Source organism: Moschus berezovskii, chromosome 6 (assembly GCF_049115385.1).
Source record: "Moschus berezovskii isolate FMDL1 chromosome 6, NW_MosBer_1.0, whole genome shotgun sequence".
Classification (NCBI taxonomy): domain Eukaryota; kingdom Metazoa; phylum Chordata; class Mammalia; order Artiodactyla; family Moschidae; genus Moschus; species Moschus berezovskii.
This window is the reverse complement of record NC_142465.1, coordinates 14,608,401-14,635,608: the sequence shown is the minus strand read 5'-3', so window position 1 is coordinate 14,635,608 and position 27,208 is coordinate 14,608,401. Positions and strand designations below refer to the sequence as shown.

The 27,208-nt window shown below is 36.3% G+C and overlaps 2 protein-coding genes across 11 annotated transcripts in view; one reads left to right on the top strand and one right to left on the bottom strand.

The window, feature by feature from the left end:
- The window catches only part of PPFIA2 (PPFI scaffold protein A2), a 500,869-nt gene extending 474,835 nt beyond the window's left edge, over nt 1-26,034 (top strand). For 2 of the 8 annotated variants that reach the window (XM_088836833.1, XM_088836831.1), the window contains exons 23-30: nt 832-894; nt 2,114-2,143; nt 4,079-4,272; nt 7,203-7,300; nt 18,827-19,002; nt 20,074-20,142; nt 22,059-22,218; nt 26,006-26,034. In XM_088836833.1, coding sequence (XP_088692959.1) covers nt 832-894; nt 2,114-2,143; nt 4,079-4,272; nt 7,203-7,300; nt 18,827-19,002; nt 20,074-20,142; nt 22,059-22,218; nt 26,006-26,034 — 819 coding nt within the window. Of the gene's footprint in view, nt 1-831; nt 895-2,113; nt 2,144-4,078; nt 4,273-7,202; nt 7,301-18,826; nt 19,003-20,073; nt 20,143-22,058; nt 22,219-23,404; nt 23,464-26,005 lie in introns of those variants that run through there. The other 6 variants (XM_088836830.1, XM_088836835.1, XM_088836829.1 and 3 more) reach the window with 4 other exon arrangements.
- The window catches only part of ACSS3 (acyl-CoA synthetase short chain family member 3), a 234,622-nt gene that overhangs the window by 35,570 nt on the left and 171,844 nt on the right, over nt 1-27,208 (bottom strand). The window contains exon 17 of one of the 3 annotated variants that reach the window (XM_055395767.2): nt 11,472-20,795. The exons of the other annotated variants lie outside the window; for them this stretch is intronic. The gene's annotated coding sequence lies outside the window, so the exon portion shown is untranslated. Of the gene's footprint in view, nt 1-11,471; nt 20,796-27,208 lie in introns of those variants that run through there. 3 annotated transcript variants of the gene reach the window in all.

Here is a 27,208-nt window from a genome sequence, read left to right as displayed (position 1 = left end):
TTTGGTTTAGTAGTTGTATGTAAGTTGGTGTATAAAAGAAATATCATGGGTTGTTTTTATTAAAAGGAAAATGAGACTTCATAATAGAATAGTGCCTGCTAGAGGAAAACTTCCCTTTTACAACATGCTCTTCTCTATAATGGTGTAGGATACTGCTGAAAAACCAGGTAACACAAGTTTTGTGACTTCTGATAATATTTACTAAAAAAAAAAAAATTTATTACATCCAAAATAGCATTTCCTTTTTTTTTTTTTGAATATAGGAAAACAACATATTTACTGAACTGTGAAAGGAAGAGGTCATTTGGGAAAAACTGATATTGATTTCCAGACAGGTTATGATAGTACTTTCAGCTTTGTATTGACAACCAATTTTCTCTTTCCAAGGACACTGAAGAATCAAAACTTTGTGAAGGAAATATTAGTAATAACATGACAAATCACTCGTGTCTTTGTTTACTGAAGAAAAAATATTCTTCTACAGATCAAATTTATTCAGTTCTCCATGATTACAAAAAGATGGCTCCAATAGCCACATACCTTTGAAATGCAAATTTTGATTAAGCCTTTTTCCTGATTAATAATTACAGAAGTATCATTTTAAATCTATCCCATGTGAGCTTCACAGCATGCCTCTTTCTATTTAATCTTTTGAAGTAGAAGCAAAAGAGAGCTGTGAGGAGCCAGCAACGCTGTCTCTTGCACATGGTGTAGAAGCACGAGCACAGTGGTGTTACTATGGTGCCGTTAACTTACAGTGGCGCTGCCTTTCTTCTTTACCGCTGCTTCCTCCCATGGATCCCACTGCTTCCCCCGGGGCCTCCTCACTAGCCTTCAGGCAACGTTTGGGTGACCCATGAAGAAATGGAAAATCTTGCAGCTCCAGCAAAAACGGTTAGTCTTTGCAGCTTTGTTGAACATGCAAAAACATTATTTTGCTGCTATTTGGATGAAAAAGCTATTTTGTTTACTGTAGGATCAGAGTAATGGGTATGTTTACACAGTGATATGCAATGATTATGGTCTAATTTCACTGCACTTAGATATTTTTAATTAAAGCCATACTAGATTGTCATAATGTGGTTAATATAAGAGTTTGTAACATGCAAACAAGTAATCAAGAATTTAATAATATTTATCTATTTCACAACATTGGAAATGTTTGATAGCAAATATCACTTAAAACTCAGCATATTCCCAGGTAATGCATGTTACCAAACCCAATTAAATTTGTAATAGAATGTATAGATTGAATATCCTTTTTAAATGCAATCATTTAACTTCTTGTACTTTCCCATCTCAGATACAGAGCTTCCTCCTCATCACTCCCATGAAAAGTGTTCATTTTTTTAAAGTATTAAAAGTACATGCTTAAAGAAATTCATGGTGACTCATAATTGTCAGCTTTTAAAAATACAATATATGTATAGTCATTTCTCATTTGAAGTAGCAAAGTTGGGCATGCCATGCATTTTATTATGAGCAACTTATTTTTAATTTAATGTCCTTTTCATTTTATTCATTTGAAATTGATTATTTAGCTTATGATGAATAAAAATGCCAATGTTGTTTACTAATTACATTTTTACTTTAGCTTGTTGTCCTTGGTCTTTTCTTGTTTGTTGCTGCTCGTTGTTGAGACCCATTTCATTACCATAAAGCTTAGTTGGAAGGACGCAATTCCTTTGTCCACTCCATTCACTTACTTTGTACAGGATTTCTCCATCATATGTATGTATACACATTTGTGCATTGTATATTTGTATGTATATAATCAAAAAATTTTTATAACTTATTTTGAAAAATCCCACAGTTTTAAGAATTAAAAAGGTTTGGAAAGACCAGATCAAATGTATCATGAAAATTCCATATGTCACATGTGTGTATTTAATTAGCCTAAATTAGAAATTACATAGATGCCCTTGTAGTCGCCCTTGAGCTCCTCAGTTGATTGCTGTGGATCTGAATAAGGATTGTGTATTTATTTGCCTGTGTCCTAATTAACATTTTAATAGCAAAACAATTTTACTTCTACTAGAAAAAATTTACTGTATTAATTTGAGATTAATTTATATTTATCTGCTTTATTAATCATTTCCTGCTGCTAACACAGAAAGAATCTGAGGAAGGAAGCTGGGCCCAGGTAGGAAATTCATACGCTTTAAGACAGTATCATTTAGTAGGCTATGAATATATAAAGTAAGAAAACTGTATGTGATTATAAATCTTCACTTAGTTTAAGATTAGCTTAATCGTGTATTCAACTTTATTATATTTAATACTATATAGGTCTTTTTAAATCACCATTTGCAGTCAAGAAGATGATTGTCATTTTACACCTGGCCTCTTTTGAAAGGAAAACTTCCTTCCTCCTTTAAAAGAACTACAACTTAAACTTCTTGGAAATCGCCCTTTGAATATATTTAATCAGGAATCATTTATGTTGGATGTAAGGGGAAGAGGAGAGATTTCAAAAAATTTGTTTGGAATCACCTATTCTTTAGGTGGCACTAGTAGGAAAGAATCCACCTGCCAGTGCAGGAGATATAAGAGACATGGGTTCAGTCCCTGGGTCAGGAAGATCCCTTCAAGGAGGCGATGGCAACCCACCCCAGTATTCTTGAGAAACCCCATGGAAGAGGAGCCTGAAAGGCTACGGTCCATGGGGTCACACACAGTAGGACACAACTAAATGACTAAGCACACACAAGCTTTATAGTATAATGGAAAGTGTGTGAGAAATGGAGATGGAGGGACATGGGTTAGCTTTGCAACTGCACATCAGAAGTCACTCCCATTTATTGAGGTAGAGAAGTTATTCCTTTTTCAACATTTTTGCATTATACTGCTAAACTAAAAGAATTAATGTGTTATAGGTAATGTGATTCAAACTTTGACTGTATGAAAAATTTCGGTAGTTATTACTCGGACCTTTCTGCTGTTGCTGTTTAGTTGCTCAGTCATGTCCAACTTTTTGTATCCTCATGGACTCTAGCTGGCCAGGCTCCTCTGTTCATGGGATTTCCCAGGCAACAATATTGGAATGGGTTGCCATTTCCTTCTCCAGGGCATCTGCCTGACCCAGGGATTGAACCCGCGTCTCCTGTGTCTCTTGCACTTCAGGCCCATTCTTTACCACTGAGCCACCAGGGAAGCCCAGATACTACTAGGACCTACATTTAGCAAATTAGGGTTGCATTAGGTCTTTATTTTGGTAAGCATTTCATTTTTTAAGAACACACAAAATAAGAGGAACACCTCAATTTTAAATACATGTTCTAATTGTGACTTTGATAAGGATCTGAATGGAAAATATTGTCAAATTAATAGAGAGTAATAATTCTTTTTAAAAATTGCTTTAGTGGCGATGGTTGATTTGGGTTTTACTTTTGACTTTTACAAACAGTGTTTGGTAAGATCCGTTTATATTGTTATATTAAAGAATTAGATTATATTTTACCTTTTTGGTCATGCTCTGATTCTTTAAATACAAAGTCTATATTGACTGATATCTATAAAAGGTTGCATCAGTTTTTATAGAGTACTGGTTGCATGCTTCACTAGGTAACAGCAGAGGGCACATAAAGCTTCAGCATTCTGCCCCCTAGCCTTGTGGCTCCTTTCTTTCCATTTACTGAGGTTTTTGTTTTCACATCAAGATTTGCCATTATACCCCAGCAATATAACAGTAGCATTGAAGAGAAGGAAATAGTGGCATACTGGCTGACAGATAAAATAAGTTGAATTAATAAATCTATCTATACAAAGCAAGGATCTTTCAGCTCAGCATTTGTTTATATAATTCATTTTAACTTTTGAATTTAAAATGTATTTTGTATAAAATGTAATTCCTTTTGAGAAAACAAAGCATAATCATTCGTTGTGGGCAAGGACCCTGTAGGCAAGGACCCAGACTTCCACTTTGTACAAAATAAATCAAATTTAGAGGCTAAATATTATTTTTGCTTCATTTTGATATATAAAATAATTAAATATCAATTAAAATGATAGCCCATATCCTCCAATTACCATCTCATTTTATTGGTTAAGAAACTTGACTGCTATAAAACAATTCTAGTGTCCGGTTTTTCTACAGACCCTGGCATATGGAGATATGAACCATGAGTGGATTGGAAATGAATGGCTTCCCAGCCTGGGGTTACCTCAGTACAGAAGTTATTTTATGGAATGCTTGGTAGATGCAAGAATGCTAGATCACCTAACAAAAAAAGATCTCCGCGTCCATTTAAAAATGGTGGATAGTTTCCATCGGTAGGTTTTAGGTTTTTTCTGAAATAATTTAAGTGAAAAAGTAATTAATGTATATATTACTAGAACATAAAGAGATATTTAAGAAATATAGAGTATGTGCTCTTTGAAACATCTGTGTACATCTACTTGGCAAAAATATCTTCATGCAATAAATTGCAGGGACTGTCTAATGTAGAGCTGGGTGCACATTACATGCCCAAAGTTTACAGAATTAGGACAAAATTCTCATACTGTGTGGATCTTTTCTCCCCCCTGTATCTTTAGGAAATTTCATGTTTGTAATTTGAATCTATGTGTTCATTGTAGAAAAATATTTATTAAGAATAAATTCATCAATTTCAACTATAGATATATGTAGTTATGAATTACTTAGGGATATGCTAGAAAAAAAATTGAGAAGGAATTCTCCTCTGAAAAACATTTTTGTTTTTATATAAATCTTTCAGTGCTTTTGCTTATTTGTGCATTAATTTTCAGGGAAAAAACACTGAATAGGACATGAGACAGTGGTAAGAACACAGAGAAGTAAATTGCTGTGATTAAAAACATGAAAATTCTTTTTTCAAGTTGTTTATTATCCAGGGGGTAAAAAAACACTTCTTATAATACCATGTCATAAATGTTATGTTATAGCCTGATCTCTTTGTAAGTCATCTGCACAACTGTCAGTTGTATTATGATCATTTTATATATAGTTAATTATAGTAAATTAATAAACATAAATCTAGACAATTTGACAAACTATTTGCTCACATCCTGTCCAGCATTTAATGACTGAAGTTAAAATGGTATAAGAATCATTTATGTTAATGACATAGAGTTAGGATAAAGAGATAATAATTGAGATTCTTCAAATTTATCAAAATCTTTTGAATTTTAACAGTTGTTGACACTATTGGATTAAATTTAGTAGAGATAAATACAATACCATTTTTAAAATGCTGGATTGGGAATTCATTATTTAAAAGCAGTTCAAGTGAAAAAGATAAGTTATTTATAGTTGACACAAAAGTCTCAGTTCAGGTTAATGGCTTGACAGGGCCTATCCGTACTGTGTTTATTGGCAGTCACAATAAAAGCCTTATTATGTGGTGAGATGACAACAAGAAACTGTATTCATTTATGGATATTAAACTGATAGGGTGGCAGACGTCTAGGGGAAAGGAAGGTATTATCTGGTATCCACTGAATAAGTTTAATTGAGCTAACATAATAAAATACCACAGACGGTGGCTTAAACAACAGAAATTTACTTTCTGAAAGTTCTGGAATCTAGAAAACAAAGTGTCGGCATTGTTGGTTTCTTCCCCTTGACTTGCAGATGGCTGCTTTCTCAGTGTGTCCACACATGGTCTTCCCTGTGCATGACTACTTCCCAGTTTTCTGTGTTCCAAATTTTCTCTTCTATAAGGACACTGGTCATACTGGATTAAGGTCTACCCTGATGTCCTTATTTTATCTTAATTTCTTCTCTTAAGACCCAATCTACAATTATAGTCACATTCTGAAGTAGGGTGGGTTAGGGCTTCAACACAAGAATTTGGGAAAATACAATTCATCCAATAGTAGCAATTAATATAGATTTTTTTTCATTTTCCTCTGATTCTGAACTATTTGAACTCAGCATTGTTTTATTAAAAATGCAGGGCTTAGAAGTGCATCTAGCACATAAGAGTAGCCTGGCTAGTGTGTCGTGTCTATGGGAAGTGAGGTGAAAGTCACTAAGTCATGTCCAGCTGTTTGAGACTCCATGGACTATAGCCCACCAGGCTCCTCCATCCATGAGATTTCGCAGGCAAGAATTCTAGGGTGGGTTGCCATTTCCTTCTCCAGTGTATGTCTTTGTCTATGATTCTAAACATTTAAGAAATCACTAATAATCAGTGTTCTTCATTCTTGAGGCCTAGAGATTCTTTCTACCTTTTATACTCTTTCATAACCTTTATATATAGTATCACTAAGTCTTCTTTCTTCTCTTCAAACATCCCTGGGTTTTGGATTTTCTTTTCATGCTTATTGTCTTTATCATTATTTTGACAGCACTGATTCCTCAACTCATTTCCCCGTTACCTAGAATTACCTATTTTTCCTAACTCCTGTTTTGCTATCAGATTCATTCTTTCTTAAAACCTTTAATGTTTTTCTCCTTTGAAAATTGTCCAGTAACTTTCTGTCACCTTGATGTGTCCCACATTATTCTGAATGCACTCTTTTCTTAATGTAACCCCATTCTCCAAGTGAAATCACATTCCTCCTTATTTCCTGACATGGAATCTCAACTCTGGACAGTGGGTCTCACTGTCACCATGTATTTAACATTTCATCAGCAAACCTATGTTCATGGTGCCCTGTAATATTTCTCTGCTTGATCTTCAAGGATCAGTTTTCTGTTCCTCCACAGTATCTTTTCCATAGGGAGTTCCACTATTTGCTGACTTTTTCCTTTCACATACTTCTCTATCACTTAGAGTTGGTGGCTATTTTTTTATTTGCTTCTATATGTTAATACTTTACTTACTCATATTTTTATATTATTTTTCTCATCATGAAAAGGGGGGTAACCATTTCCTATAAATTCCTTCTTGACTCCATAATAGTGACTCTCTTTAAGTTATTTTCAAATGAGTAAGATGTTCATTTGTCTTCAAACAATGCTAAAATAGCTTAACAGAAAACAAAAATGTAGATGAATAACAACATCCAAGATTATTTTAAGACCATGCTTAATTTATTTCAAAAATACTTTCTTTACTCTTTAGAAACACTGAGTGCTTAAAATAACTATAATTTTATTTCCCTATAATCCTAAATAATTTAATTACAGATATAACATTAACGTATTGTCGAAGAAGTAAGGCATAGTGTTGACTATGCTTAATCATCTACTGAGTAAACTCACTGTGTTTTCTCCTTTTTTAAAAAAATAACAGAACAAGTTTACAGTATGGAATTATGTGCTTAAAAAGGTTGAATTATGACAGAAAAGAACTAGAAAGAAGACGAGAAGCAAGCCAACATGAAATAAAAGGTACCATGTCTTTCTTTCATATCAAATCATAAGTCTTTCTTTGGGGGGGATTTTTAGTTTTCATTTTTATGAACGTAAAATGTTGTATGCATTACAATTGTCATTAAATAACATAAATATTCGACTAGAAGTATCATCATTATTTCTTTTTCGTAACTTTTCTGATTAAAACTCAGAAAGGGATATCATCACTATGTAAGATAGATATCCCATTGAGGGGCATATTCTTGATTTTCTGAATTGAGATCTATTCCTCTGAACCTATTAATTATACATTCTGTGTATCCTACAGATGCCTCCACATAGATATTTTTGTCAAACTTTTAATAGAACCTTCTCATTATGATTCAAAGAAACATGGTATATAATTTATTTATATCAGTTCATCTTTGACTTGTATCATTTGATTTTACTTCAGTGCCCAGAGATTTTATTTCTGTAAGACACAGAAATTATATAGGAATTTTTATATAGAAGTTACAGAGGGATTTTCCCCCATGAGACTAGTTCACTAATAATTTTAACTAGAAATGATTTTAGAAAGATTACTGGCTGCTGCAACTAATATTTGTATGAAAATATTTGATTTGAATTATAAGAAAAGACATTCCCTATAACAGACTTATTAGAAAAGTACTATATTTAGTAAATGACCTTTAAACATTGAGATATACCTTAGTATACAAAGGAAAGAACTGTTTAAAAAGAACAGCGTGTTAGGTCTTACACTTGTTAGAGACCACTTTATTTTTATTATTGTTGTTGTTGAAGGAAAATTTAATGACTTGATATAAGTTATCTATGGACTTTGGAGGAGGGGGAAATCATGTCATTTTATGTCTATTTTTAATGGAAAAAAGGTTCAAAGTTTTTGAAAAAAATTTTGAGTATAAGCAAAATGAACTCCTTGTAAGTTATTATTTGTTTGCTATTTCCTGGTAGTTTATATTTAGAAGCATTTCATTGAATTCAGTAAGTATTTGTAATTAATTGTTCAAAATTAGGCATGAGTTTGTTGTTATTTTCACTGCCTTTAGGGCTTACTTTAAATATGAAAACAGTATGTATTACATGTTATCTATCTTCCCTATATTAAAGTTTAGCACTGTTTTATTCTTTAAGATGTTAGACTTCTTTTTTTTTTTTTTTTTGAACAGAGGAAAATTTATGCGTCGAACCTGGACTGGTCACTTATGATAATATACATGCTACAATTCCATTCTCTCCAATCATTCCACCTTCACCCTCTCCCACAGAGTCCCAAAGACTGTTCTAAATGCCTATGTCTCTTTTGCAGTCTCTTATACAGGGTGCAGGTTACCATTTTTCTAAATTCCATATATATGCGCTAATATACGGTATTGATGTTCTTCTTTCTGGCTTACTTCACTCTGTATAATTGGCTCCAATTTCATCCACCTCATTAAAACTGATTCAAATGCATTCTTTTTGATGGCTGAGAAATACTCCATTGTGTATATGTACCAAAGCTTTCTTATCCATTCATCTGCAGATGGACATCTAGGTTGCTTCCATGTCCTGGCTATTATAAACAGTGCTGCAATGAACATTGGAGTACATGTGTCTCTTTCAATTCTGGTTTCCTCGGTGTGTATGCCCAGGAGTGCGATCGCTGGATCATATGGCAGTTCTATTTCCAGTTTTCTGAGGAATCTCCACACTGTTCTCCATAGTGGCTGTACTAGTTTGCATTCCCACCAACAGTGTAAGAGGGTTCCCTTCTCTCCACACCCTCTCCAGCACTTATTGCATGTAGACTTTTGGATAGCAGCCATTCTGACTGGTGTGAAATGGTATCTCATTGTGGTTTTGATTTGCATTTCTCTGATGATGAGGGATGTTGAGCATTTTTTCATGTGTTTATTAGCCATCTTTATGTCTTCTTTGGAGAAATGTCTGTTTAGTTCTTTGGCCCATTTTTTGATTGGGTCACTTAGTTTTCTGGAATTGAGCTGCAGGAGCTGCTTGTATAATTTGGAGATTAATCCTTTATCAGTTGCTTCATTTGCTATTATTGTCTCCCATTCTGAAGGTTGTCTTCTCACCTTGCTTAGAGTTTCCTTTGCTGTGCAGAAGCTTTTGATTTTAATTAGGTCCCATTTGTTTATTTTTGCTTTTATTTCCAATATTCTGGGAGGTGGGTCTTGGAGGATCCTGCTGTGATTTATGTCGGAGAGTGTTTTGCCTACGTTCTCCTCTAGGAGTTTTATAGTTTCTGGTCTTACATTTAGATCTTTAATCCATTTTGAGTTTATTTTGGTGTATGGTGTTAGGAAGTGTTCTAGTTTCATTCTTTTACAAGTGGCTGACCAGTTTTCCCAGCACCACTTGTTAAAGAGACTGTCTTTTCTCCATTTTATATTCTTGCCTCCTTTGTCAAAGATAAGGTGTCCATAGGAGCGTGGGTTTATCTCTGGGCTTTCTATTTTGTTCCATTGATCTATATTTCTGTCTTTATGCCAGTACCATACTGTCTTGATGACTGTGGCTTTGTAATAGAGCCTGAAGTCCGGCAGGTTAATTCCCCCAGTTCCATTCTTCTTCCTCAAGATTGCTTTGGCTATTCGAGGTTTTTTGTATTTCCATACAAATTGTGAGATTATTTGTTCTAGTTCTGTGAAAAATATTGTTGGTAGCTTGATAGGGATTGCATTGAATGTATAAATTACTTTGGGTAGTATACTCATTTTTACAATATTTATTCTTCCAATCCATGAACACGGTATATTTCTCCATCTATTCATGTCCTCTTTGATTACTTTCACTAGTGTTTTATAGTTTTCTATGTACAAGTCTTTTGTTTCCTTAGGTAGATATATTCCTAAGTATTTAATTGTTTTCATTGCAACAGTGAATGGAATAGTTTCCTTAATTTCTCTTTCTATTTTCTCATTATTAGTGTATAGGAATGCAAGGGATTTCTGTGTGTTGATTTTATATCCTGCAACTTTGCTGTAATCATTGATTAGCTCTAGTAGTTTTCTGGTAGAGTCTTTAGGGTTTTCTGTGTAGAGGATCATGTCATCAGCGAACAGTGAAAGCTTTACTTCTTCTTTTCCAATTTGTATTCCTTTTATGTCTTTTTCTGCTCTGATTGCTGTGGCCAAAACTTCCAGAACTATGTTGAATAGTAGTGGTGAGAGTGGGCACCCTTGTCTTGTTCCTGACTTTAGGGGAAATGCTTTCAGTTTTTCACCATTGAGGATAATGTTTGCTGTGGGTTTGTCATATATAGCTTTTATTATGTTGAGGTATGTCCCTTCAATTCTAGCCTTGGTAAATTCAAAAAAATTGAAATCATTCCAAGCATCTTTTCTGACCACAATGCAGTAAGATTAGATCTCAATTACAGGAGAATAACTGTTAAAAGTGCCAACATATAGAGACTGAACAACACGCTGCTGAATAATGAACTAATCATAGAAGAAATCAAAAGAGACATCAAAATATGCATAGAAATGAATGAAAATGAAAACACAACAACCCAAAACCTCTGGGACACTGTAAAAGCAGTGCTAAGGGGGAAGTTCATAACAATACAGGCATACCTCAAGAAACAAGAAAAAAGTCAACTAAATAACCTAACTCTACATCTAAAGCAACTAGAAAAGGAAGAAATGAAGAACCCCAGGGTCAGTAGAAGGAAAGAAATCATAAAAATTAGGGCAGAGATAAATGCAAAAGAAACAAAAGAGACCATAGCAAAAATCAACAAAGCCAAAAGCTGGTTCTTTGAGAAGGTGAATAAAATTGACAAACCACTAGCCAGACTCATCAAGAAACAAAGGGAGAAGAACCAAATCAATAAAATTAGAAATGAAAATGGAGAGATCACAACTGACAACACAGAAATACAAAGGATTATTAGAGAATACTATCAGCAATTATATGGCAATAAAATGAATAACCTGGAAGAAATGGACAAATTCCTAGAAAAGTACAACTTTCCAAAACTGAACCAGGAAGAAATAGAAAATCTGAACAAACCCATCACAAGCACGGAAATTGAAACTGTAATCAAAAATCTCCCAGCAAACAAAAGCCCAGGTCCAGACGGCTTCACAGCTGAATTCTACCAAAAATTTAGAGAAGAGCTAACACCTATTCTACTCAAACTCTTCCAGAAAATAGCTGAGGAAGGGAAACTTCCAAACTCATTCTATGAGGCCACCATCACCCTAATCCCAAAACCTGGTAAAGACCCCACAAAAAAAGAAAACTATAGGCCAATATCATTGATGAACATAGATGCAAAAATCCTTAACAAAATTCTAGCAATCAGAATCCAACAACACATTAAGAAGATCATACATCATGACCAAGTGGGCTTTATCCCAGGAATGCAAGGATTCTTCAATATACGCAAATCAATCAACGTAATACACCACATTAACAAACTGAAAAATAAAAATCATATGATTATCTCAATAGATGCAGAGAAAGCCTTCGACAAAATTCAACATCCATTTTTGATAAAAACTCTCCAGAAAGATGTTAGACTTCTGTAGTTTTCATTTGTGAAAAGCATTGTCAGAAATTACTTTTACCTTTGGCAGTTCTTGGACAGTACATTAGTTGTAGTAGAATGGGTCTGAATGCCTGTGAAGGTGATTGATTAAAAATATTTTTCTATAAATGGTTCATTGGAGACTAGACAGACACAATGGATTTCTTGTAACACTTCATTTGACTCATTGCTTAGGAGCAAGAAAGTGTTTTTCCATTATCAAAATTGAGTTGTTTGATTTCACTTTGTTTTGGGGACCCAGGAAATTGCAAGCTATCTTTAGACCACTGCTGTTCAGTTGAATTGAAATTTGGGGATTAATTGGCCAAGAAAAACCCCAAAAGGAAGCCTGTGCTTAACCTAACAGAAGATGCTTTAGTACACAAATAGACTTTACCATGGGACATGCCTTTCTGGTTTTCTTTTTGAAGTACTTTTTTCCAATTTGATTTTATTATGCTTGGTTCCACCACGGAATGCTTCAGATATAGATGTTTTTGGCACTACATCAAATATTATATTAGTACTTGGCAACTGTAAGCATACTCTGAGAAAAACTGCCATGATTCACCATGATTATACACAGGCAACTCCATGTGTGATGTAGCTGTGAGTGAGATCATAAAAATAGCCTATTTCCTATGACTGATCTGATGACATTTACAGGAATAACTCTTGACTGTGACTAGGGGTCTCTTATTATCTGAAGTATTAATTAACCTTGACCTTAATAAACAGCTTTCTGAAGTGAAGAGACCACGTACATATCAAAGATCTACAAGCATTTAATTTGTTGCTAGGAAACCATCAACACTGATCTCTAGCCATTTATTGTTTAGGTCAAGAGGATCCTTACAAAGCTTTAAAGTCAGAGCATAAGTTTTGCTTCATAACAGATTTATAGAATGGGATCTAATTTACAAAATGAAAAAAACAAAACAAAACTATGATATTCTGTAGAAGAGAATTTGGGATTAGTATCTTATTTACCTTCAGCCTGTAAATAAATGGATTATTTTATATTTATTATTTCATAAACAGCTACAGGTATGTCAATGGAATTTTTGATAGGCATATATTTATAGAAATATGGTAACTATATATGTCATGGACTAACAAAACATAAACCCAGCTCTAGAAAAGAACGCTGTTTACACATTTGTTTAGCATAAAGAGAACTCGACATTTTTGTTGAACTGTTGTGCCATTAGTAAAAATAATTTAGAACGACAGTAACTGATTAAATGTAACCAAAATATAACACCACCAACTTACATCGTGTTTTCTGAGGTCCAACACCTCACTGGAAAAAGTTAATGAACACAGAGGAACGTGTCTACTTTAGGACTGACCCAGGGAGACCAGTGAACATGCATAATATAAAATGTCCTTAGACAGTCAAGATGATTACTGAAGTCCTCTGCTTTGCTGAAGACAAGGGGAAAGAAAGAGCGAGAATTCTGAGACAATAAACATCCTACTTCCTGAAGAAATTCATTCTGCCTGGGCTGGAGCAAGATAGAGTAAAGTCATTCTGAAAAGTGGGCATTTTGAGTCTTTCCTCGCATGTCTCTCATTAAACCGAATCTTAGGGGCTTTGTTTTGAAGATTGTTTGCTTGAAGATTGCTCAAGCCACAGTAGGAGTTAAGGAGAGGTATGTGAAGTAGATATGCCCTCCAGATTCACATGCAAATACTACACCATCACCGTGGATTGGCAGAAACAAAAAGAATACAAACTAATCTGAGGAATTTCTGCTTCTGACTATAAATGGAATACATTCAATCAGATCAGTCTTCAACCAAGAACAAGTAGAAAAACTAGGTCAATCAATAAACAGCTGTTGGAAGGCAGCAGAAAGCAACTAAGACACCCAAGCCTTGAGAGGCCATGATCTTGAGAGAGAAATGTGTTGAGAGGTAAGCCTGTAGCACTGGGTGTTTTAAATTGTGAGAGTGGGTATTTATTTAGCAATATCTGCTTACATTAAATGTATGTATATAACATGACATCAATTCTATCATTTGTTACTCAACAGATATATATATATATATTCACAATATACACCAAAATACATAAATAAGAGTGTTCAAAGCAGCACTATTCTTAACCCACAGTAGAATCCACATTTCCATCAACAGTAGAGTAGATCCATCGTGGCATAATCATACAATGGAATATTAAATAGCAATGAAAATAACCATAGCATGGGTGAACTACTGAGTGAAAGACACGGACACAAAAATACATGTTGCATGATTTCATTTATAAAAAGCTAAGAAATCAGATAAACTTTATCTGTGGTGAGAAGAGTCAGAATATTGGTTACTGCTGGAGTGAGGATAGTGACAGAAAGGACATGAAGGCCTGGCACTGAGGCATCACTTTACTGCTTTAATATTATACAAGAAATCCTAAATTGGTTATTAATTTATTATACAAATTAGTGTAATGTTTTTGAAATTAATATATAAATACCCCCACACACACACATTAAGAAGAAAATAAGATTGCTGCAGATAATTCAGGAAATAAGCAGTTGAAGAATATTTCTCAAAGTATTCTTTATACTTTTTGTGAATAAGGTATAAATTTCACTTGGAAAGAAAAAAAATAAAAGTAAGGAAAACTTACTTTTACTGTACTAGTAAACTATGGGTGCCATTTCCCTTTCTACAGGATTGAGAAAAACTTTTTTTTTTTTCCTCATTTCCCCTAAGTTCTTAAAAATTCTTTCTTTTCAATGAAACATTCTGGTACTTCTATTTTGATGTATTTCTGTCACACATAATGAAAGGAAATGAGGAAAAAGTGATAAAACTTTTGATATGTTTTGATACTTTTGATACTTTGATATGCTTTGGTTCAAATAAGGATGTCCCTAATATTTTTCTCTGAAGGTTTTAGTTTTAGAAAATAAAATTCAAAGTATTTTGTACCTCAGTAAAATATTGCTTTTCAACCTAAAAGGAAAAAAAAAATTATGACTTAAGAGTCATTGATTTTTGGATTAATATGTAATTGAGAAATAGTGGGTTGACAAAATAGTAGGGTAAGTATTAAACTATTCAATATCTGTTCTATCTTATTCTGATTTATTGCTTCAGATGAAAAAAGAGTTTCTTCTAGTCTGTAAGTAATAATTAGGTAGTAGTTGGAAAACCACTCTGATGAATGTAAGGTTGGACCTCAGTGGCCATTGTTGGACTTCTCCCCCTCTTCCCTTTCCTGCTGGCGGGAAAAAGTCCTGCCCTGCTGGACTCTGACTATTGTGCTCTGTTCTCTCATTCCCTCCCCTACTACTGGAGTGTCCTGGTAGAAATCAACCCCCTCCTACCCTCCTGTCCAGAAACAGCATTCTGCCCAGAAACAGCAAGAACTATTCCGCTGTGTCAGCACAACCTTGAGCAGACCGGGCAACCAACCCAGTCTTGCCCCCCGGCTAACTGACCTATGAGAGACCACCACTCCAAATCTTGCCTAAAGCTATATAAGTTGCCTCTTGCCTTTGTTCGGCGCAGACTTGCCTGACCTCGCTCTGTTAGGTCCAGGAATCCCACCCGGGGGCGCCTAGCCATTAAAGCCTGTTACATTATCTATTTGGTGTCTGGGTTCTTTTATTTAACATCATTGGTCCATTTCGACCTTACAATGAAGAACCATATTAAATTCTCATCTTGCTCTCTTGACAGAAGAGCTGTATATCAACACAAATAAGAAATGTCCCCAGTTCAGTAAATTCAATCATTCAGTCATGTCTGATTCTTTGCGACCCCATGGACTGCAGCACACCAGGCTTCCCTGTCCATCACAACTCTCGGGGCTTACTCAAACTCTTGTCCATCAAGTCAGTGATGCCATCCAACCATCTCATCCTCTGTTGTCCCCTTCTCCTCCTGCCTTCAATCTTTCCCAGCCTCAGGGTCTTTTCACGTGAGTCAGTTTTTCACATCAGGTGGCCAAAGTATTGGCGTTTCAGCTTTAGCATCAGTCCTCCCAGGACTGATTTCCTTTAGGATAGCCTGGATCTCCTTGCAGTCCAAGGGACTCTCAAGAGTCTTTTCCAACACCACAATTCAAAAGCATCAATTCTTTGGTGTTCAGCTTTCTTTATACGCCAACTCTCACATCCATACAAGACTATTGGAGAAACCACAGCTTTGACTTTGTTGATCTTTGCTGGCAAAGTAATGTCTCTCCTTTTGAATATGCTCTCCAGGTTGGTCACAGTTTTTCTTCCAAAGTGCATCTTTTAATTTCATGGCTGCAATCACCATCTGCAGTGATTTTGGAGCCCAAGAAAATAAAGTCTGTCACTGTTTCCATTGTTTCCCCATCTATTTGCCATGAAGTGATGGGACCAGAGGCCGTGATCTTAGTTTTCCGAATATTGAGTTTTAAGCCCACTTCTTCACTCTCCTGTTTCACTTTCATCAAGAGGCTTTTTAGTTCTTCTTCACTTTCTGCTATAAGGGTGGTGTCATCTGAATATCTGAGGTTATTGATATTTCTCCCGGCAATCTTGATCCCAGCTTGTGCTTCATCCAGCCTGGCATTTCTCATGATGTAATCTGCATAAAAGTTCAATAAGTAGAGTGACAATATAGAGCCTTGATGTACTTCTTTCCCGATTTGGAACCAGTCTGTTGTTCCATGTCCAGTTCTAACTGTTGCTTCCTGACCTGCATACAGATTTCTCAAGAAGAATCTCTTGAAGAATTGTCCACAGTTTGTTGTGATCCACACAGTCAAAGGCTTTGGCATAGTCAATAAAGCAGACGTAGATGTTTTTCTGGAATTCTCTTGCTTTTTCGATGATCCAGTGGATGTTGGCAATTTGATCTCTGGTTCCTCTGCCTTGTCTAAATCCAGCTTGGACATCTGGAAGTTCACAGTTCACGTGCTGTTGAAGTCTGACTTGGAGAGTTTTGAGCATTACTTTGCTAGCATATGAGATGAGTGCAATTGTGCAGTAGTTTGAATTCTTTGGCATTGCCTTTCTTTGGTATTGGAACGAAAACTGACCTTTTCCAGTCCTGTGGCCACTGCTGAGTTTTCCAAATTTGCTGGCATATTGAGTGTAGCACTTTCACAGCATCATCTTTTAGGATTTGAAATAGCTCAACTGGAATTCCATCACCTCCACTAAGTTTGTTCATAGTGATGTTTCCTAAGGCCCACTTGACTTTGCATTCCAAGATGTGTGGCTCTAGGTGAGTGATCACACCATTATGGTTATCTGGGTCATAAAGATCTTTTTTGTATCAGTTCAGTTCAGTTCAGTCACGTCCGACTTTTTGTGACCCCATGAATCACAGCACTCCAGGCCTCCCTGTCCATCACCAACTCCCGGACTTCACTCAAACTCATGTCCATCGAGTCAGTGATGCCATCCAGCCATCTCATTCTCTGTCATCCCCTTCTCCTCCAGCCCCCAATCCTTCCCAGCATCAGAGTCTTTTCCAATGAGTCAACTCGTTGCATGAGGTGGCCAAAGTATTGGAGTTTCAGCTTTAGCATCAGTCCTTCCAATGAACACCCAGGATTGATCTCCTTTAGAATGGACTGGTTGGATCTCCTTGTAGTCCAAGGGACTCTCAAGAGTCTTCTCCAGCAACACAGTTCAAAAGCATCAATTCTTCGGCGATCAGCTTTCTTCACAGTCCAACTCTCACATCCATACATGACCACGGGAAAAACCATAGCCTTGACTAGACGGACCTTTGTTGGCAAAGTAATGTCTCTACTTTTTAATATACTATCTAGGTTGGTCATAACTTTCCTTCCAAGGATTAAGCATCTTTTAATTTCATGGCTGCAATCAGCATCTGCAGTGATTATAGTTCTGTATATTCTTGCCACCTCTTAATAATGAGTATGGCAATGTGTGTATGGGACCTTCTGAAGGAGGTCTCCATTATCTTCATTACCTCCACCATAGTTTGGCCTCAGGTCAAACAACAGGGAGGGAACACAGCCCCACCCATCAACATAAACTTGGATTAAAGATTTACTGAGCATGGCCCTGCCCATCAGAACAAGAGCCAGTTTCCCCCTCAGTCAGTCTCTCCCATCAGGAAGCTTCCATAAGCCTCTTATCCTCTCCATGAGAGGGCAAACAGACTGAAAACCACAGTCACAGAAAACTGACCAATCTGATCACATGGACCACAGCCTTGTCTACCTCAATGAAACTATGAGCCATGCCGCGTAGGGCCACCCAAGACGGATGGGTCATGGTGGAGCGTCCTGACAAAACGTGGTCCACTGGAGAAGGGAATGGCAAACCACTTCAGTATTCTTGCCTTGAGAACCCCATGAACAGTATGAAGAGACAAAAATATAGGACACTGAAAGATGAACTCTCCAGGTCAGTAGGTACCCAGTATGCTACTGGATATCGGTGAAGAAATAACTCCAGAAAGAATGAAGAGACAGAGCCCAAGCAAAAACAGCACCCAGCTGTGGATGTAACTGCTGATGGAAGTAAAGTCTGATGCTGTGAAGAGCAATATTGCCTAGGAACCTGGAATGTTATGTCTATGAATCAAGGTAAATTGGAAGTGGTCAAACAGGAGATGGCAAGAGTGAACATCAACATTTTAGTAATCAGTGAACTAAAATGTACTGGAATGGGCGAATTTAACTCAGATGATCAAGAAATTTCCCCATCTGGTGGTAAAAGGACTGAACTTCAGACAGACCTCTAGAGAATGAAAAGAAGAAATGCTTTGAGACATTATGTTCCATGTGATGGAAATGCTCTCATTTCAGTGATAATAAGGACTCTTAAAATGACAAAATTTTTCTAGGCTAAAAGTATAGTTATTAGAACAGTAAATACATGTAACACAAGGGTGCCAGGTGCCTTAGGAAGTAAATAAAGAAGCTAGCATAAATGATGATCTGGCCAGACACCCTTGGCTCATTTTAGTTAGCAGTTTTTTATTTATTATGCAAAATACTGAAGCCTAAAATATTGCACCTCTTTTCCTAGATGTGTTGGTGTGGAGCAATGATCGTGTTATTCGCTGGATACAAGCAATTGGACTTCGAGAATATGCAAATAATATTCTTGAAAGTGGTGTGCATGGCTCACTTATAGCCCTGGATGAGAACTTTGACTACAGCAGCTTAGCTTTATTACTACAGATTCCAACACAGAACACACAGGCAAGCCCCTCTGTGCTGTAGCTGTGCTGTGTCCTAGCTTATATAAGTGAAAGTGAAAGTCACTCCGTCATGTCCAACTCTTTGCAACCCCATGGACTATACAGTCCATGGAATTCTCCAGGCCAGAATACTGGAGTGGGTAGCTGTTCCCTTCTCCAGGGGATCTTCCCAACCCAGGGATCGAACCCAGGTCTCCCACATTGCAGGTGGATTCTTTACCAGCTGAGCCACCACGGAAGCTGTATATAAGGACAAAGTAAACTTTTAGGAAAAAAAAAAAGTTGGCTGTGTATTCATGATTCTTAATGGGCGTTAGCTCAACCTTTGAAATATGTCAAAGGCTTTAATTTTAAGCCACTGGATTTCTAGCCAAAACAAAATCATAAAATGAAGCAGCACAGGATTTAGAAGTGATGTGGTCCACCCTCCCACTTTAATGCCATGTTCCCCCAAGCAATGTCCCTGACAGATGGCCTTTAGTCTCTGCCTCTCTGTGGGCCAGTCATTCCTATTCACATGTCTGAATTATACAGACAAGCAGCTTTGCTTTTTGCCATTGATTCCCAACTCTGGGTAATTATTTGAATCACGGGAGCTCCTTAAAAATTTAAAAGAAAATCTGCAATCTACATCACAGGCCTAAGAAATCAGCTATCAAGAGAGAGGGCACAGAAATCCTAATTATCTAGTTTCCCCAAATGATGATCCTTGGTCAGATTTGAGAACTATCTGCATGATTTAATAAAAATGTGGCAGTCTAACTTTACTTTCCAATTCATTTTTACATATTGCAAAGTTTACATCAAAGATTCAATTAGAAAAAGTAATAAGTGAGGTCAAACCCCTTTACCTCAGATGTTTATGTGAGGCTATATGTCTGCTGTCCACAGACTAAAGAAAATTGGTGTTTACAGTTAAAATTTACAATGGCTTATATATGGAGGACAAAAAAAATAAAACCCTTGTAAATAAAACAGGGTATTAGGATATTTTCTGAGGTAAATATAATCGCTATGATTTTTCAAGTAAAACGTGACTTCAGTGATGGTAACTGTAATTGGATGTCAACAGGCAAGGCAGATTCTCGAAAGGGAATACAATAACCTCCTGGCTCTGGGAACCGAACGGCGGCTGGATGAAGTAAGTCCTTGTCTGTCACTCAAAAGGGGCCTTAAGTGCAAGCAAACTGGCTTTCAAGGACCACTGCTCAAGTTATCCAGATGCTTGTGTAGATGGACTCTAGAATTTCCTCCACTTAGATATTTGTTATTCATTTGATTTAGAAAAGAACTTTATGAATTCATAAGTATTATCATATCAGCAGTTAGATACAGTAAGAAATAATTCAGAATCAGCCATTTTACATGAGTTGTAACAGCAAAATACTGTTGAGCAACATTTTTTAAATTATAAGTAATGGTAACACACGTCCTGATAAATTCAGCTTTTTAATAAGGAATGTGCTTATTTCTAAATACCAGTTTATCTTCACAGGAAATTTTAGGATATTTAAGGAAACAGAAAACTTGCTTTCAATAAATGGGAAGCTTTATTTTAGACATCGTTATTGTGTTTTCCTTAAAAACATATGTGTAACATCTTAACAGTGATAGGAACTGAAACCTATATTGAGTATGAGAATCTCTATACAAAGAATATGCATGTTTAAATGATTTGAAAATAGCAAACAGGTAAGTAGCCTCCTGAGATGAAGGAATACAAGCGACCTTATCACACTCTGCACTGATGAACTGTGGATTTTAATAGTCCTTTGGAGTTTTTCAGGGAATTTTCTGGAAGAAATGGGGAGGAAAATCTGAGTATGAGGTGGAAAATACAGAGATGCATAATTATGTGTTGCAAAATGCAGGTGTTTCTAGGCTGTAAAGAAAAGCTGATTACAATAGTTTTATGAGTGAACCCAACAATTCTTAAAATGGCACAGTAATACCACATTCAAATGGGCAGGGAACACGATCTTGGTTTTATAAAACTCAAGCTGTCCTTTGTGGAGGAGGTTAGAGGTAGATAAGTTCTACGATCTGAACCTCAGCTAGCTTCCTAAAATTCTTACTCCTGTCCAGTTAGGATAATATTTACCATTTTTAAAAACCAGTTGATATTTAACTGACCTTAATTTTATAATATGTTGGATAGTCTTTTCAATTCTTATTCTTTTTAAAAAAAATTTATTTAAGTATAGCGAATCTACAATGTTGTGGTTTCTGGCGTACAATAAAGTGATTCAGTTCTATATCTATTCTTTCATATCATTTTCCATTATGGTTTATTATAGGATATTGTATATAGTTTCCTGTGCTATATAGTAGGACCTTGCTGTTTATATATTTTGTACAAAATAGTTTGTATCTGCTTTTAATCTTTATTCTTGTTTAAACAAAAAGATAGTCTACATAAACCCATACATGCTTTTAAATACAGTCATCCTTACTTAAAAGTTAGAAAATGAATTTTAATAAAAATTGTTAAAGATCTGTCACAGTGTTAGATTCTAAAACACAGACTGACCTGAAGTAGAGGTCTAGGCCGAGGTACACGTCTATGTGGGTTCTAGTGCTGCTGCTTGAAAGTAGTGGACAAGCTGAAAAGCCTAAATGGAACGTGACTATCTGCCTTTAAAATATGCTGCCTCTTTTTCTTATTATTAAGAGCAGCAAGTGACTTTATCACTGAAACCCTCTTGTTTTAGTGTTTTGTTTGTTGCTGTGCTTGATTTTGGTTTTGTTCTTTGAATGTGAACAACATTATCTAAACAACTTAGCTAGAGCCAGAACAGACTTGTTTCTGAGAGAAACTGATTATTCATATCCCACTGAAATAATCTCCTGGGCTTCTATAGACGCCACTGAGAGCATATCCTCAATTGAGATTAGAGAGCGTATCTTTTAAAATCCTCTCATGGAAACCTTTTCCTGTGATGTTGCTGCTTATCGTTCTCATTAACTTTCTGTTACATGTTTCTAAGCACACAGTTTTAAGCACCTGGACTAGTTTACTTGTTTTCATTACATCAAATTATAACTCTGTACTGGCAGAGTGAGGACAAGAATTTCAGGCGTGGGTCAACCTGGAGAAGGCAGTTTCCTCCCCGTGAAGTACATGGAATCAGCATGATGCCCGGGTCCTCAGAAACACTGCCGGCTGGATTCAGGTTAACTACAACGTCTGGGCAGTCGAGGAAAATGACAACGGATGGTACAGTAGTTTTGCATTAGTGCTTATAAAGTAAAACGCTTGTTTAGCAAATGCTATCATTCTCTGATCTTGCACAGCTTTCTGAAATTGATTCTTTCCTTAAGTTGGTTTGCTTTGCTTGAAGTTTGATTTGCTTTCATCAGACTATTCTCGTTTGTAAATTGCTAATGCATGAACTCACAGCACTTTATTCACATTTAAAAAATAATTTAAATCCTAAAAAGGACAATTTTGACTAATGTCCACATCTAGGAAGAAAAACATCTGCATGATTTGTGTTTCTTTACTCTTCTGTTCACCAAGTAAATAATTTGTTTAGAGTTTGGATTTGGACCAATTGTCCTTAATAAATGGAAATTAATTCCACTGTTGCCCTATATGCTTGAATATTGCAAAGTTTTATATTTCATCTTAAAAGCTTGGACTCATCAGATATTTTCATCTCTGACCAAGGCAGAAGGCCTTAAATAAACAAGCACAACCATGAGAAGAGAATTAAACAAACACAAAACCGACAGTAATTCCCAATTAGTATTTCCTTCTGTGGACATTAGACCTGTGTTATATATTTCACAAAGGAAAACAGCCATTCTGGAGGAGAGAGACAACCCTGAAATTGTAGTCACAAAGTTTTGTCTGCTTGGTAGGCAATGAACAAAAAAGTCCCCCTCTTTTATTGAGAAAAATCACCTGTAAATTACTTCTTTTTAAGGTGATAGTTATCATGGCCCTTAAAATCAGTTCTAGTATAAGCCATGAGTTTTGATCTACATTTCTTCTAATATGTTACTATTATGGAATACAGTATCAAAATTCATGAGGAAGTTAATATGATTAAAATGAGTGTAGAAGGTTTTCAATGTTGGAGGGGAAGAACATCCATCATACTGAATTCTCCAAGAGCAATCTTTGCTTCAAAAACAGGAGCACCCAAGGGAACTGTTCCTATTAACAGACTTCATCTTAGAAGGAATACACAAGTTGAAAGCTCAGTTGAGTCACACTGGAATACATTTTCATTAGTAGCTTGGTCTCAAGAAAAGGAATATGAGTGGCTTGTGTCTGAGAAAAAGAAGATCTATTAATATGTCCAGATCCCTTTATGCAGGGAAAGTAAACCTTTCTCATCTGAAATTTTGTACTCCCATCACCTGAGTCCCTCTAAAGCCCTTTTCTCCGTTTGCAGTTGCTTCATCAAGACTGCAGAGGTTAGACAACTCCACTGTTCGCACATACTCATGTTGACAAGCCACTCAAAGGAGGCAGCACTGACTTGCTGTGAGTAGTTTTCGTTGGCTGACAAAAAACAAACCGCCAAAAAAGAAAAATGGAACCTACACAGACTAGTAAATCTACACGATACTCTTTGGTATGGCCTAGCAGAACAGAAGTGAAATAATGACCGCTTTGAATTTCTAGAGAGTACAAAGGCCCCTTCATAATGTAACTCTTCATCTAGGATTTTCTATCACTGTCTGTCTGCTACGGTTTAAGGCCTGTCTCTTGGAGGCCCGTCACTGTCTTATTTCACATCAATGTGTTGCTACCACCCTGGCTTCTACTTTTTAGGAGCATTTTATATTGATGCACATAGCATTTGATTGATGAGACTTTGGCATTTACAGAATAAGACACTATTAAGTGAGTACTTTATATAGGGGAAGCTGAAATAGGCAAACAGTATTCTAGTAGGTAACCAGAGTCAAAATAGTAGCTGCTGCTGCTGCTGCTAAGTCACTTCAGTCGTGTCTGACTCTGTGTGACCCCACAGACGGAAGCCCACCAGGCTCCCCCGTCCCTGGGATTCTCCAGGCAAGAACACTGGAGTGGGTTGCCATTTCCTTCTCCAATGTGTGAAAGTGAAAAGTGAAAGTGAAGTCGCTCAGTCGTGTCCGACCCTTAGCGACCCCATGGACTGCAGCCTACCAGGCTCCTCCATCCATGGGATTTTCTATGGCTTGCCGTTGCCTTCTCCGCAAAATAGTAGCAGAGACAGGCAAATGACTTGGAGGTGATTTCATATTAAAAAACAAAAACATAACTGAGAAAATTGAACTTCTGGTATGTTGTTTTTCATCAGTATGATTTACATCTGTTTGAAATACATAGGAATTTTAAGTTTCTCAGATGTGCAGCATAGGAACAACGTGAAATAACTTTATAACAGTGGTGGACAGAATAGAAAACCATGCCTGTACAATCATTAAGATATAAGGTATTTGTACTTGGAGAAATACTAGTTGATGGAACCTACTTCCAAAGTTTTATTAAAGAACAGTCTTAGTAAAACTAAGTTTTCCTAGAACATAAATGTCAAGGGCATTTTTAATCTACAACTCTACTAAAATAGTCTACCATGGACAATGGATCAGTATTTTGGGAAAGTATTTTTAGGGCAATATTTAGAATCGAATGTGCGCACAGGGATGGGGAGGAGCAGCTCATCTTGTGCTGTTTATTCATCGCCGTGAACTAAACGCTCCACGCGGTTTCCTGAGGGGCCTTGGGGCCTGACACAGGAGCTGCCACGCTGCCTTACTTGGGTCACTGTGTGAAGCTGCTAATGATAAAACAAAAGCTTTCAGATAAGAGATTTAATTTCAGACTGTAAAACCCTAACATTAAAAATTTAATTACAGTATACAATTAATAATTTGGCTAAATGAGAGGTTTTCCAAAATAACCATTTTTAATAGTTTCCACACATAATAATTTACCAGGAACTGAATACATCACTAATTTACAAATGACTATTTAATATATTGAGTACTGCTTGCTTCTTAGCTCTTAACTGATGGGTAGAACTACTCTTTAACTATTTGCGATCTGTATTTTGTGCATGGCATTCTAGTTCATATTTCCTAGCTTTTACCATTAAATGGGATAAACATATTTATTTCCAGTAAATTAATCTGGGACGACCAATTTCTGTTTTGAGGAACTATTAGCACTTCTGTCATTAACGTAATTCAGAACGTACTGGGTTGGCCAAAAAGTTCATTCTGCTTTTTCCATAAGCTCTGACGTGTACATATGTGTGACGCATGCACTCGGTCGCGTCCAACTCTGTGATTCCATTGACTGTAACCTTCCAGGCTCCTCTGTCCATGGAATTTTCCAGGCAAGGATACTGGAGCAGGCTGTCATTTTCCCCTACTCCAGGGGAATTTTCGTGACCCAGGGATCAAGCCCACATCTCTTCTGTCTCCTGCATTGGCAAGTGTTCCTTACCACTAGCGCCACCTAGGAAGCTCCCATGAAACCTCATGGATGGGAAAACCGGAATGAACTTTTTAGCCAATATTTTTCTTGTGTTGGGATAGTAATTGTGACCTTTTCCTTATCATGACTGGAAAGAATCTGTGGTGACACATCACTGACCCAGATTCTTTATGTTACTGATTAAACAACGGTATCTTTTGAAGAGCATATAGAAGTTAGAAAACAGATCTATTCCATGGAATAGGTCAGCTCAGTGTATTCATGAGCAAGCCGTACATTTTTCAAAAAGGATTGCTGATATTTTCTCTGAATACCTTTGTTTGTATTACTGCCATACTTTCCATGAAATTGAGCAAATATTATTTTTGAAGCTTGCCTGCACAAAATTAGAGAGGAGCAAATATTAATTACATACAGCTATTGGTTAGCCCCAAGATAATCCCCTACTCATTATCTCTTAGGACAAAAGTGGGCAAGATGCATGGAAGTGCACCAAGAATAGCAGAGGGAGATTTTGCAGCCTGCGGTCTTTCGGTTAACTAATGCTGTCCATTACACATTTTAGATGTCGTCTTCTCAGTCTACTCTACCTAAAGTGCACTACCATCTAAGAAGACAAGCAGTGAAAACCTTTGTGAAGACCGAATTCTAAGGAAATGACCACAAGTAATGGCTCACTAACTGAAAATGTGATTTTGGGGGGAGTCAGATGTTAAGTTTGATTAGTTTACTACAATTGTAAGAAAATGCTTAAGTCATTTGAATAATAAGCATCATCCACATCATAAATTCTGTACAACAGAGGCTTTTATGAAATGGAGCCACTTGTTTTTTCATGTTTTATTGTAATATACTAGGCCTTTATGTATTCCTGTGTATGTATTTCTTTTTAAATGTGTAAGTCTTATGTAAATGGATATAAATATGATTTTTTAAAAAATAAAATATATGGTTCATGGAGTCTTGAGTGCAAACATTTGACAATTCCAAGTACTGTTTGTATTTTACCATTCCACCATTTTTACAGTTTTTGAATTGTAACGGTCAAATCGGTATGTTTCCTGGAAGCATGCTTCATGCTTCCACATGGTTCTCCTTCAAGTCTGTCAATCCTTAAAGCTGAAAACCTGCCTCTGATCATGTAAAAAAGAATGATTTAACCTGGAACTGGAGCCAAAAATAGACCTTTAAAGGCAATCAGGGATGTCCTATATCTTTAGAAATAGCACTGTGATGGCTCGATCTCCTTTTCGATACAAAACAAAGCCAAACTGTTTACAAGCGTCAAAGCAATTATTAAAAAAAAAAAAATTTATAAAGAAAAAACATTATCTTCTCTTGTTACCTGTGGACCAAGGAACAAAAACTTTCTTTACTAAGAACCACACATTCATCCAAATATCCTGAACTGCCAGCCAGCAGCAGCACTGTTCAGTGACTATCAACCACTGCAGTCTGAGGTCATCTCCACTGGAAAAAACAAAAATCCCCAGAAACCCTTCCTTTTTGTCAATATAACAGGGCATTAGCCAGACTCATGTCTAATGTTATAAGCTTTTAGCCCAGAAGGCCTTGTTGGGACTTCCCTGAAGTCAGTCTTATCAGAGGAAATAACTGAAAGACAGAATGATTAACATATATAGTGTATAAAAGTATAGAAGAGTAATCTCTTCCCTGTGGCTTTATTTGGTGGTGTTAACTGTTGTTTATTCTTTGTTTATATGGGAAATTTCAAAGTAAAATCTATTTAATAATATCATTTATCTAA